General features: G+C 36.8%; 1 protein-coding gene across 7 annotated transcripts in view; it reads left to right on the forward strand.

Moving 5' to 3' along the window:
* Nucleotides 1-14,615, forward strand: part of LOC149808284 (kinesin-like protein KIF28) — a 203,922-nt gene that overhangs the window by 87,313 nt on the left and 101,994 nt on the right. For all 7 annotated transcript variants that reach the window (XM_089975594.1, XM_089975606.1, XM_089975633.1 and 4 more), the window contains one exon: nt 10,001-10,112. In XM_089975594.1, the coding sequence (XP_089831720.1) occupies nt 10,001-10,112 (112 nt within the window). The remainder of the gene's footprint in view (nt 1-10,000; nt 10,113-14,615) is intronic.

Raw genomic sequence — 14,615 nt, forward strand, 5'->3', positions numbered from 1 at the left:
TGTGCTTATACTGGCATGTATTGTTTTAATCATTCTAGCTTTATTGTCAGGATAGTTTTATTTTGGGTATTTCTAAAGGTTATTCCATAAAATTAAATATCATAAATTTGACAACTTTGACAAAGGCTAAACCATTAATATAAGTACTATGAAAATGCATCTTTTTGCAAACCATGAAAATTGATGCCCTTGAAAATATAAGTAAATTTATTACTTGTGCTTTTGATGTTACTTCATTTGAGTTTTTTGTTATTGAGTGATTTTTACCTTGGCAAAATAATAGAACTAAATGAAAGTTTTAATAGGAATTAAACATTACCTGCTATTGTTGCATTGATTCTCCTTTTCTGGGACTACAGTCCTCAATCAAAATTAATTATTTAATCATCCAAATAGTACTGGATGGCCAGTGTTAGAAAGAACAATTTGCTATTGTTTTCATATTTTAATGTCTTTTTTGGCAATTCACATATCATATTTACCATACATGTTGGGACACTGTATTTGTTGGGACACCATAAATTTATTTTAAAACTGATTTTTTTGTGCACTGTATGTTCTGAGACATCTTCTTTTTTAGTCGTAAGTTGTGGGACACCTTTTAAATTATTCAAAAATTACAAGTTGGAAAATGCACTAAAATGTACATTTTAGTAAAGAAAACATTAAAAAAGAAAAAGTTGTGAGTTTTGTTTGTTTGCACTTTTCTTCCTAGATGCAAATTCAGTAAGAACAAGAGCTCAGGTAAGAATGAATTCGTTCGTGTAATTGAGAATGAGTTCAACTTTTTCTGTTTAATTTATGCTTCAACAAAGGTTTTTTAAATTAAATGTCAAGTTTTTTTTGCCGTTCGTGCTCGTTACATGACTTATTTTGGCAAAATAACTATTGATGAGCACAGTATAAACTATTCACTGTAATTACATTAAAATATATTCAGACAGAGAGAGAGATAAAAAGAAAGAAGGACATACAGGTAGATAGTGATGGTACAGAGTGATTGATAACCATACTAATTCCAAAACCGAACATCTTTTATTTACATAGCAGTGATATCTGACATAATATAAGTACTGCTGAACAAACTTGAATGCCGCTAATATATTTAATTTAAATTCTTCAGTTTGTCCACATTCTTAATTGCCCACTCAACCTCCTCAGGCTCAAATCCATCAAATTCATCCTCTTCACTGTCGCTGCCATCACATTCAGTATCTCTTATGATATTGTCCTCACATCCATTCAAGTTACTATTAATACCACAAACTTTAAATGATTTTTGGATCAGATCTGGCTTGTTCCAAAGCAATTTGACTGCTTTCACAATCCAGTCCACAACTGTTTATTTATCTGCACTCTTAATATGAGACGTGTTGTCATTTTCCTTGGAAAGGCCCTCTGCTGCTTTACGAATAAGATTTGTCCAGCTTTCCCTCATGTCAGACTTGACCAGTTTATTTACACTGACATCTAGTGGCTGTGGCTTGGAGGTGCATCCACCCAGAATAACTGCAGGCACCGTGTTATGCCTTCTCAAAGCCTGTTTTAAGCATCGGTAATAATGCATCCAGAATGAATCCATCACTAAAAGAGATCGTTCCTTTCCTGTATACTTGAGATATATCTCTTAAATCCACTGCAGCATCACCTCCTCATCAACCCAACCCTTCTCCTGCATACATACGATCCATCCTTTTGGTGCCTGAATATCTTTTAGCTCCCTCACAATGAAAAATTATCATCTCCTGCTGGGGAAACTGCAAGTACTAAGGTTAGATACTTTTTAGCCGCACCAGTCATGCAAATTCTCACACTTTTAACATCTTTCTTTTCGACAGTTCATCCGGGAATGAGATCAAAGTACATAGGAGTTTCATCCATGTTAATTATCATCTTGTCTTCGAAATTGTCTTCTTCTCTTCTTGTCTTTATGAGTTTGTGGAATAATTTTATTTTCTCCTCCAAATCTTCTGGGAGACTCTGGGCCATCATTGTCTGTGAATGAAGCACATGGTTGTATCGTTTTAAAAAACATGTTGTCCAGTTCCTACTGGCTTGAAACTCAATTTCTGGATGTTCACTTGGCACAAATTCCTTGGCATAAGTGCATATAGTGTCCACACTAACAGGGATCTGCAGATCGCATTGGACAAGAACCCATTTTGCAATTTTTCCATCTAACTCATTGCCATATGATACTGGTCTCCCACTCCTTGCTAAATGTCCCAATTCATTCAGCTGCTGAAAAAAATCTATTTTTGAAAAATTTGCAATGGTTGATTTAAGGATTTTGAAATGTCTTGCTGTTACTTGACTTCCATGCAATTTTGAGAATTTTACAACTTCCTGTTTTTGCTTTTATGTAAAGCACTTGTAATGCCCTCGCCTGACATCATTTTTGTAGGCATCATCTCTCTCCTGACTGGGGTCTCCAGTTTTGTGTCTTTTTGCAGCTGGTTCATTTTCTTTTACACCACACTCCTCCTCTCTAGCATGCTTTTTTGGTGAACCTATGGGCCTCTTAGGTGAAGCTTTAGGCAACAGATTTTCTTTCCATGCACGAGGCAAGGCCTCTTCACTACTTGAGTATTGCACTACAAACTTATCCATAATAGCGGACATCTATATTGTGTTTTTTTTTGTTTTATTTTTATTCCCCCTTATATGTGCTGTGTATGTGATAACAATGACTGCAAGGAATCACTTTTTGTGTAAATGTGTGAGAAGTTATTGTTTCAAAGTGTTCGATTTGTTTCTATTTATATTCAAAATCCCAGTGAAAACTGGTAGAAAGAAATCAAAGTTGGCTTCCCCATGTCAGTCGACTTTGTATACATATGCATAGTTTAACCCATTACTTCCCATATAAAAATCTAACCCTCTTACCTGTGCATCCCATATGATGTTCACGACATCATACTCTTGCTCCCCATAAAAAAACACATAAACCGTAAATCAACGTCATCCTCACACAAAAATTATTCTCGCATTCCTGGAATAGCCTCAAAATAACCTAAATCATTTCTACTGAAAGTCTGCATTTGTTATTAATGCCAGATTACCTTAAGTTATTATTTGTCATCATTTCATGATAAAAACAACTATCGAAGCACAACTTGTTTTGTTTTAATCACTGCAACTTGTGCTTCGAATCTTTAAACATTAATATGTAAATACAAACATGTATTTAATCGACATACTTGGTGAAATTATTGTTGAAAATATTTAGCTAACATATTTCACTGCCGTGTTTGCGTTATATTATTCGTATGGTACCCTCTACGTATAATTGGTTGGTTAAATTTAGATTTATATGTTCTGATGTTAAGTAATACATCATTAAAATTGAATGTTAGTAAAGATGATTTATTTTTTTACCAGCATTTGGTTACCTCACAGCGAATCAACGTTTAAATGGAAACTTGTAACATGTTCATAGTTGATATTGTGTAATGCGTAAAAATGCGCAGATGGGGGACAAAGGTAAAAGCGTAGTTAGGGGTAGATGGGGGCAAAGATAAAGGCGTAGAAAAGCGTACTTGGGGAGTAAAGGGTTAAAAAATCTCCATGCTGAAAGGAATCCAAAGTCTGCTTCCAGGGTCAGCTTGCTTCATAATAAATTAACCTTTGTATTTGATATCTCACTGGTAGTTTCAAACAATGAGTTTTTGGCTGTTACAAGGTGTGTTTATTTAACACCTGGGCTTTCATTTATATGCCATCTGTTGTCATAATTGAAACAAACGGGTTTCAAGTTCTTGAGTGTAAATAGTATACACAGCATTAGCTTGCTTTAATAATACTTTCTGTAACCCATGGAATCAAAAAGATTGTCATTTGTACTCACAGTGAATGTATTTCTAATAATGATTTTAGTTTGTGAGATATTGTCATATTGTTACCCTAGAAATAATACACTCTTGGTTATTTTGTACCTTACACTGTGTCATGCATGAATGTCAGGTGCTTTTGAGCAATGGGGTTGATAATTCTCATTCTCTCTCTCTCTCTCATTCGTATGTGATATTGCAGGATCCAGTTTTCATTCTCATGACATTCAAACCTTTGAGGACAACCAAACATGATTCGTTTCTTGTATTCACGTCAATGACCAATGTGTTGTGTTGTCTGACTAAAACTATAACACTATGGGTGCATGCATTACTTACAGAGTTTGTGGATATATTTTTCCTTTAATAAAATGCTAATGTCGACACAAAAAGTCAATAAATGATAACAGTACAAGGTTAATTTCTTTCATTTTATTATCAAATAAGCATTTTATTTATCTTTTTTATTGTAACAGGCCGGTTGTGGGGGAGGAGGGAGGTGCAAATTGAACACAATTTATTTCATTTCAAGTCTTGTGACACATATGCAGTACATACAGTACCTTTCTGTATCAACTGAGTATTTGTCCCCTCAGTCTTTGCTTTATGTTATCTGTGCCCTTCTTGTAAATTTTAGGGATGGCTTTGCACTTTGGTTAGCAATTAGTGCTTCATTAATTTGTATTCCCCATCATTGTTATGGTGCTTGCGTAAGTATTCTCTGTGCTTTGTTTAGTTCAGATTGTTTGCATTGCACACATTTTAATTTCTGGGTTTTTAAAGATGCAAGTTGTGGGCCAGTATGTCTACAGGACAGTCCCATGGGACACAATCATCACACCCGCTTTGCATGCACAGGGTGTGCAGGCATGGATGGCTGTCAAATTTATTGTCATTGGAGTGATTAGATGTGGGAGTTGGCAAGAAGTTGCCACATATGCAATAGGAGGAAGAAGGGCCAATCATCTTCTCCACCTTCAATGGTGACCTTCACAGGAAGGGTCTGGATTAAATCCAGTTGTGGAAGGCTACTGTCACCAAGACCAAGGATCTATGATGCTCATTATTATGTCATCAGGGCTGGTGATCAAACGAGCAACCTCCTGCATCTGATCCGGACACTTTCCTGAGAGGGACAAACAGCAATCTCTTTTGATAAATCTGATACAGAATCATCCATTAGATCCTTGCATCTGGACTGGCCTTTGATCAGTGACCAGTTGCCAGTCAATGGACACTGGTCACCAGTCACAAAACACCAGTGGTTGCAGGGGTTCAAACACTAATCACCAGTCACTGGAACAGGGTTCAGTTCAAAACTCACCCTGTTTTTGTTACTATTTAATCCCAATGTATATTGGGGGTTGGGTTGTTCTTGCCTGACAGAAAGAGGGATTGGATAGGCATCCCCTCCCATGTCACCTTTTAGTCTCTATGGAATGTAGGGATCCCACTTTCCAGGAAGTGAGTCTTCCTTCACCAACCTGGCACCCTTGGTGTCCCTCCCTTGCTTTCATGTCAGGTTGTGTACTGCTCTTGTCATGTCATGTGTTGTACTTGGCAGTGACACACTGCAGGGCTTCTTCACCTCTAAAAGGATTCCACCTTATTGATGTTGAAAGTCTTGCTGAACCTTTTATTGTTTGCACTTTTTGAGGTAGATATGCTCTTTGGAGGCCTAATTCCATTAGTGGCATTATAGGTTTTGACAGACCAACAACACAGGTTCCTGGCAACAAATCAGGGTCCTTCAAGATAGGCCAGGAAGCACCCCCACCCTGACTGCCCCATTAGACTGTCTTCCAAGTTCTTCAAGCAGGTACATACTCAGCAGTCTCAGAAACAGCCTCAGTTCAAAGTTACTTCTTGTCAGTCAGAATCTAGACAAGGTGGTTGGAGAGCCCAGTGGTGAAGGTCTGCATACTGCTCCCCTTCCCTTAGTAGAGAGGGAGTTGCTCTTTTACAGTGTCTTCTTTTTCCCAGCATCACTGTAGGAATGTATTCATCCCTTTTTCAGGAGTTTGGTCAGGCATCATGGATGATGTTTAGGTCCTTTCCACTTTAAAGGTTGACTTCATCTTTGTTTCCATGCACAATCTCCCCTTTCAAGGACCCTCATCTTTTTACACCTATCCAGATGGGCTCAGTCAAGGGAAGAGGGACACATTTTTTTGCAGAAGGGCACAGTCTAGTGGGTGGAAAATGACTAGACTCTAGCTTTATATTCCTGGATATTTCTGGTGTCAAAAAAGAAAGCAGAAAGTTTCTACTCATAATTGACCTTTCTACCTTAAATAATTTTCTTTGAGAAGAATGCATTAAGATGAGGATTACCATCTTGGCCAGGAATTCCCGAATGCCCTGCAACTGGGCAGTCTCTGTTGAGCTTCAAGATGCATACCTTCAATCCTCATCTTCCCTCCATAAAGGAAATACCTTGGGTTTTGTTTCAACCAGGAGAGGTCTACTCTTCTGCATCTCCTCCACCCTAAGACCATTTAATAATGTACTTGGGGTAATTGCAGCTCATTTGAGGTTGTTTGGATTCCCCTCTATTACTTAAATGACTGGTTAATGAACAATCAACAGCCTTGGAGATTCTCTTCTGAAGGACTTGTCCCACCATTGGTCTATGGTGACCAATCTCAGTCTGATCCCAAATCTTGAGAAGTTGGATCTCATCCCTTCTCAGGACTTTGCATATGTGGGAATGGGTTTTGCTAATCAGCTTAGGGTTCATGTTCCTCAAGACAGAATGTTTCTAACTCTCCCTCATAGTGGCCCTTCTGGTCAAGACCATATTAGTGGCTTGCCTTTACCTAACTCTTGTGGAAGCTCTGAACTCATCTGCAGACTTGATTCTCTTAGGGAGACATGACTTGTGCCTTCTCCAGTTCCTGCATCTAGTAAACTGGGAACAGCACAAAGACCTGCTAATAGCTCAGATCCCCTTTGAATTCAATTTTCACCACCGTCTGTCTTCCTCCTTCCATTGTAGGAACATATTCATCCCTTTTTCAGTAGTTTGGTCAGCCATGATGGATGATGTTTGGGTCCATTCCACTTTAAAGGTTGGTTACCAACTTTTTTGCATCACACTGGTTTCTGATCAGAGTCCCAATTTACACTCCTGAACTACAGTCCTTGCTGTACACTGATGCATCATATTTGGGATGGGGTGCTCATTTGGATCAAGAGAGGGTAGTTCTTCAGAGATTTTAATCCTGGGAGGAAGTGACCCATCATATGAACAACTTTAAAATGTGGACAGTGTTTCAAGCCTTACAAGGGTGTGTCAAGCTCATAAAGCATTGTTGCATTATGACCACCTCAAACAACACAGCAGCAGTAGCATATCTAAAGTATCAGGGAGGTGTTATGTTCCTCTCCATTGTATGGATGTCTGGAACCTCACTTTCAGAGTCTGCCATATTCTGGCCAAGAGGAATATCCTGGTGGACAGTCTGTACAAAGGGGGTCATATGGTCCTTAAAAAATGGTCTCTGCACCAGTTGGTAGCAGAGCCAGTTTTCCAGATGTGGGGGATACCCTTTGTGAACTTGTCCCCTTCAAGACTGAACAGTAAAGTCACCTTTAATGTATCTCCAGTAACAGATCAGAGGGCTTGGGGGATGCCTTTAGTCTAAGGTAGGATCATCTGTTTATGTATGCTTTCCCACCTTTCAAAATAATTCTACGAGTGCTCCACCAAGTCAGAATCTCCACTGCTCGGCTCATCCTGGCATCCCCTCTGTGGACCCAGTTGTCATGGTTCATTGTTCTACTTGACCTGTTGGGAGATTAACACAGAGGAGGGACCTGCTGTTGCAGTACAGGAGGTCTCTCCTCCACAACAGCCCGCAGATTCTCCACCTTCATATCTAGCTTATCTTAAATGATCAGTTTTCCAGGACCAGTTTTTGAGCAAACTGCATATTCCAGACTAGAAGACAATTTGTTTCCAGGATTTATGATGTAAAGTGGAGAATCTTCTATGATTACTAGAATAGGAAATACATTGATTCAAGCTGTGCCCTCCTTGAGCCTAGTTGCAGATTTCTCCTTTTTTTAAAAATGATAATGCTCAGTGTCCACTATTAAGGGCTATGGGACAGCCCTTTAAAATACTCTTAAGTTCTCTAGGAATTCTATTGTTGGGTCAGATACATGTATTCAGCTTTCTGTTTTATGATATTTTGAACTTCAGCTCTCACTCGCTAGTGCCTGCTTGGAATCTTTTGTGTTTTTTGGGTGTTGTCACACCCCCTTATGAACCTTTGCATTAAGCTTTCTTTATCAGCCTTTCATTTCAGCTCTTCTTAGTATCATCTTTGTACCTTGTCAATGGAAAAGGATTGTTTATGGTTCACTGTAGTAATGATTTGGCTTCTTTCTTTGCCAATCTTGATTTCAGACTAAAAATGAGCTACCTTCAATAGCTACATTTCTTATCAAGATTCTGGGATTGCAAGTGGCCTAGTCATCTAAGGTATTTGCCTTTACAAATAATAAACAACTTGTTTCTGTCTGCAAGTGGCCTAGTGGTCTAAGGTATTTGCCTTTACAAATAATAAACAACTTGTCTCTGTCTGCATGTTTTCAGATCTTGGCTGACCAATACGGCAATGCCAAAAAGCTTACCATTAGCATCCCATGAGTCAGTATTTCTTCCAGGGGTCTTCTTAGGTTCTTCTTCCACCAAAATGTATTAGCCACCATGTTGAACCCTACAAAACCAAACCTGTCAAGATCCCCATCTCAGTTGTATCTGTGCTGGAGACAATCAAGATAGGTTCCTTAGCCTACTTTGGGCCCTATGATTTTATTTAGCTACTTCTAAAAGTAGTCCTACATGTAAGACCTTGACACTTATATTTATGTTTTGGGCATCAGGATCTTACTGCCTAACTAACAGCGCTGTGTAGTGTGTTTTGATGTTGACTAACATCGTAACGAAAGTAAAATTTTCAGGAATATCTCACACAACTGGCAACTAAAAAAATGGTGCTTTTCTACAAAGTAAAGTCATAATGTTTTAGTCAGACTTTACTTACTCTAATGTCTTTTCTCTAATAAATTCAAATTCTCACAAAAGAAATGGACTTGTTTTCAAGTTTCATTGGCCTGCATTTCAGTTGACTGGAAATGCAGAAATAGGGTTAAGTTGAAATATGATTCTTTACTGAAATGAATAAAAAATATATTATGCTTATTGGAACTGTAAAGCAACATTTCGCTTCATTCAGGAAACATATCTGCCACATGAACCTACTTAAACCTACTTCAGCATACCTCGACTACCATTGCATTGCACCAAATTCAAATGCATGTCAACGAAACCTGAAAATGCATCCATTTGCTAGTGTCATATTTTCATTCTGCCAGGATAAAGACATCACTCTAAGTATATTAATTACACATAAATTAGTGGAAGAGTGTCGATATATGCTGCCAAATGTGTGAGATATTCCTGAAACTTTGACTACTCGTTCCGATGGTGTCACATAACTTTTTTTCTATTTTACATTTTATTTTAGGTGCATTTTAGAGAAAGTAATTTTTGTCTTGGGCAGAATAGTGATAGTACAACAACTGACAAAAACTTTTGCCAGCTTACAATATTGAACACTCCAACCATAATGGTAAATGCAGTAGTTTCATAAACCAGATTTGTTGAGACCATCAGGTTCCCTCATAACTGGTAAATTCACTGATAGCAGGTAATGTATTACTGCTATTAAAATTTAGTTTTCTGAGGAAGGGAAGCTAATTGTAGAAGTGTTATACTTACCTGCCACTATTGCAAAAATTCCCTCTTCCTACCACATTATGGTGTCCTGTAATCTAGGTCAAGGTGAAAAGAGGTGTTCCATGTTGGCTGTGACTAAGTAGTTAGATAGAGATGATGTTTTTTTTCTTCTGGCCCTCTGATACTAATTGGAGGAGTGGATAATTAGCCTGGACTTGAGTCCCCAAAATGGAAAAGCAATGCAGCAATAGCAGATGAGTATTACATAATGAAAATTTGTATTACCCCCACCCCCCACCCCCACCAAGACATTACTACATTTGTATTTTGCTTCCATTTTCTTTAATCATTTTTTTTCAGAGTTATAAATTTTCATAGCCAAGAGACATTTTTCCTTGCAATATTATAATTTTTGTTGTAGTGCTCTAGCAGACCTTTCACTGGGCAAGAAGAAGGTGTTAGTTCCCTACAGAGACTCTGTCCTTACCAAACTTCTTCAGTCAGCCCTAGGAGGCAATAGCAGAACCATCATGGTAAGGCCATATACAACACTGTACATTCCTGCATCAAAATTATTCAGTATGAACACCCAGAAAGGGGTCAGTCTTAACCTTTTAGCTTTACAGACATATGGTGCACAGTAGGACAAAATTTTGTCCAGCTGAGTGGGTCATTTAGACATTATATAAACAGGTATTGGCATAATTTAACATCCTTATATGTAACTCAGGTACTTTTCACCTAGTCTGCAAAAATAGTTCACAACTTGCACAAATATATTTATGCAAATAAAAGTAATTTTGTTTTTCAGAGAGAAAAATGCAGATTTAAATTAGCTATGTTAATTAGTTGGCATGGAATTTCAGATCTGAATGGTCTCTCAGTTAATCAACAGTCTCAGGTTGGATTTTTTTATAGATTTACTGGTTATAGACCAGAAGAGCTTATGAGATCGTCTGTCATTCATCCACTCATTTGCACAAATCTGTTACTGTTGCTCCTCCTGAACTATTTGGAGGATTACCATAAAACTTTATACATACATTCATCCCACGGTCTGGTTGGTCCTAGATGAAAATGGTGCTGCTTGGACATGCAGTATGGTCTTCTTGAAATTCTTGTTATTGCTACTCCTCCTGAATGGATGGTAAAATCAACAAAGGTTTTTCACTGAAAGATTTCTTTTAGTTTCTCCTAAATGAAAATGATGTCAATCTGAGGTCCTGGTGATTATGGTTGCCATGGCACCTAGCTTACAAATCTTGTTATCACTACTCCTTTTGAATGGAACATAAGAATTTCACCAAAAGACTCCTTATGATGTCTAGTCGGTTCCAAATGAAAATGGTGCATATCTGATATCCAATATGGCCAGCACAGCAGCCATCCTGAAAATCTTGTTCTGGCTACTCCTCCTGAATAGAGGGTCATATAGGGCTTCACTGAAAGACTCCTTATGTCTAGATGGTCATATGGGGCTTCACTGAAAGACTCCTAGATAGTCATATGGGGCTTCACTGAAAGACTCCTTATGATGTCTAGATGGTCCTAAATGAAAATATTGCTGATCTGAGATCCAGTATAGCTACCACAGCAGCCATCTTGAAAATTGTGTTAATGCTATTCTTCCAGATCAAAATCATATTGACATATTGGTGTTTTCATCAAAAGACTTTATATCGTGTAAAGTTGGTCCTGAATTAAAATGGTGCCTCTAGCACATCTAGTATGGCCATCTTGAGACTCTTGTTATTGCTGCTTCTCCTAAATAGATGTTTGTATCAGCATGGTGTTTTTACTAAAAGACTTCTTGTGATATTTGGTTTGTCCTAAATGAAAATAGTGCCACTAGTACATCCAATCTTGTTATCACTACTTTTGAATGAATGGTCATATCAGCATGGTGTTTACTCTAAAAGAAATTATTTTGATGTGTAGTTGGTTGTAATTGAAAATGGTGCTAATCAGGGCAATGGAGAGTGATCATGGGCTCCGGGGTAAGAAACACCCGAGGCTCTTCTAGTTCTTGTTCAAACAAAAACTTTCTTTTATATATCCTCAGTTGCCACCCCAACCCATCTTGTCAGCTATGGTGCTAATCTAAACTCCAATATGGGTACCAAAATGGCCATCTAAAATATAATGCTACTCCAACTGAACAAAAGTCATATTGACATGGGGTTTCAACATAAGACTTCTTATGATATCTAGTTGTCCTAAATGAAAATGGTGTCAATTTAGAATCCAATATGCCAAACACAGCAAGCTGTTTTAAAATCTTATCATTGAGGAATAGAAACTGACTAATCTTGAACTCATGAGAATCTTTTCATCTAGAAGAGAATCAGTTTTTTTTCTTCTCACTTTTGGACTTATTTTCATATACACTGCCATTTTAGTATGAACCAAAACCAAATTTGTTTTCCCATCATGCAGTGTTGTCTTACTTACAGGAACATTCCTGTTGCAGCATCTCAAAACTATTGTAATGTAGAATACTGAATGCTGTGTTTTTATGGGCTCTTTACAAATTGAGATGATCCTACTTGAACATGCTCTTTAGGTTGAGATATGTTATTAATGCTGAGGTTAAGAGACATTCTACTAATTTAAATGATTTGAAAGCACAACATCAAGAAAACTGTTTGTTATCTTTAGTTTCTTTGGTTATGTTTTTGTTTTTGGTTTTGTTTTTTTTACTCTCAGACTAATTATCCAGTTTTTGTTTTGTTTTTGTTTTTTTTATACTCTCAGACTAATTATCTAGTTTTTGTTTAAGTTTTTTTTATACTCTCAGACTAATTATCTAGTTTTTTTTTATACTCTCAGACTAATTATCTTGTTTTTGTTTTTGTTTATTTAATACTCTCAGACTAATTATCTATTTTTTTGTATTTTTTTATACTCTCAGACTAATTATCTAGTTTTTTTTTTAATACTCTCAGACTAATTATCTAGTTTTTTTATTGTTTTTTTATACTCTTAGACTAATTCTCTAGGTTTTGTTTTAATTATTATTAGCCTGAAGTTGGCAGTGGATATGGAAGTGTATTCCGTCTGCCCATTCATTAAATTGTCTGTCATATTTCCATTCACTTATGTATGAGACTGTCCATTATTCCATCAATTTATCCATCCAAACATCATGCTTGCTTTTCAGGTGCATAATATACAAAACATTTCAGTTTATGAATCCATGGTACACTTGATAAAATTAGTGACCAAACATTGCCTTTTCAGTCTCACCATCCACTATCACAAACATAATGAATACTTAAGGCTTTTATGACGATGGTTTTATGTGTTAGTGGCTTAGACAAGAAAACCAACAAAGGGTAAATAGCTTCTACTTGAAGTGTCTTTGGTCAAGACTTAATATTTTTTTTATTGCCATGGTAACAATTTACAAAATTGCACATTTAATTGTTACTAGTGATTATACAAATGATGTTTCATATATAGTATGCAACACAGCATATATGTTAAACTTGTATAGAAGGTGCCTGATGTTATAATGAATTTATCAACTTTTATTTTTTTTATGTTACCATGGAAACCAGCTGCAAATTGGCTGAATTCTTTAGTTTGCTGAGCAAAACAAAAGGCTTCTTGAAATATGTTTAAGGGACTTACTAAGTATATGTGCTTAGAAGGCAAGTCCAACTGCAAACTGCACAGACACAGACCTGCAATGCCAGCAGATCAGGATGTATGCAGTTTTGTTTAGGATTAATCAGTAGAACAAACCCTGATATGTCAGCACATTATGTGAGGGCAGGTCAGGGTCTTTGTTGTTTGAAGTTGTACTCCAATTGTAAGTGAGTATATTTGGTAGTCGTTGTATCAAAACAGTGACTTAGAGGTGCCTTTTGCATTTAAGAATAGTTTTATCTTAATATTTTTGACATTACAATGGAAAAAAAAGTTTAAAATATGCCCATTTTGATTGCTTTAGAGCATAATGAAAAAAATAGTAGAAAAATGTTTCCGAAACTTGATACATATATCAAACTAGTGGCCTAAAATTGCCTTCTGATTATAATTTTTGATGTTAATATTTTTTACGTTTCTAAGGAAACAAGTTTCAGACTGACCAAGCTGTCATTCATTTCTGCTTCAGTGACAATATATACAACAACAAAAAAAATTCACATCATCTTACAAATACGTGGCAGGGTGTAGGGTATTAATAGATAATTTCTCTGTGTAATGTTAAGACCTGCATATTGTAAGATACTAATTGAGGCAGGATACACTCTGTCTGAGTGGATAGTGTCCAGGTTAAGATAGTATAATGGATTGACTACAGTGGTGTGTCCCTGGGCAAGGCACTAAACTTGAATCAACTTGACACTTGATGGCCTACTTGCATTGCCATGCAGTGAAACACCAAAGCAAGCAAAACCAACCAAAGCTTTCTTTCCTGTAAAACTGGATATTGATTTAAGACTAAAATCATAATAGTGAATTATGTTTCAATAAGTGAAAAGCTTTTTTAAAAAGCTTCTATGCTTTTGGTTGTGATTTACCTGACTTAATGATTATTGATAATAGACAAGTTTGTATGGCTGTTTATTTACCCATGTGAAAAATGTTAAGCCCAGGCATTACTCCCAGCGCATGTAAATAATTAAGCACAAGCCAATTAGTTTATTACTTGAAGCTGACAGCCAGCAAGCAAATAAAGGTGTAAGTTATAAATAAAAAATGTCAGCCTATACCTTATCTGGGCACTATAGTAGTCTGTCTTAAATTATATTCAAGTCAACACAGTGAGAAAGTTGCAGAAATATGCCAAGAAAACTAAGTGCCTACCAAAATGCTAGAAGGTACCCAAAATATATGAAATAACCTCAGTATCATCCATTTCAAAAGTTTTTTTAAATCATATTTCTCTGGTGGTAATCCTGTTGTTAACAATAAACCCCTTCTCAACCGTTTATCCAAAAACTATGGCAAAATTTTGATTTAGAAAGCTTTATCCATTGACAAGCCTACTCAACAATTTTTATCACATCTTCAGGACGGGCCCATTG

This window comes from Sinohyriopsis cumingii, chromosome 1 (assembly GCF_028554795.1).
Source record: "Sinohyriopsis cumingii isolate HCF-2022 chromosome 1, ASM2855479v2, whole genome shotgun sequence".
Classification (NCBI taxonomy): Eukaryota; Metazoa; Mollusca; class Bivalvia; order Unionida; family Unionidae; genus Sinohyriopsis; species Sinohyriopsis cumingii.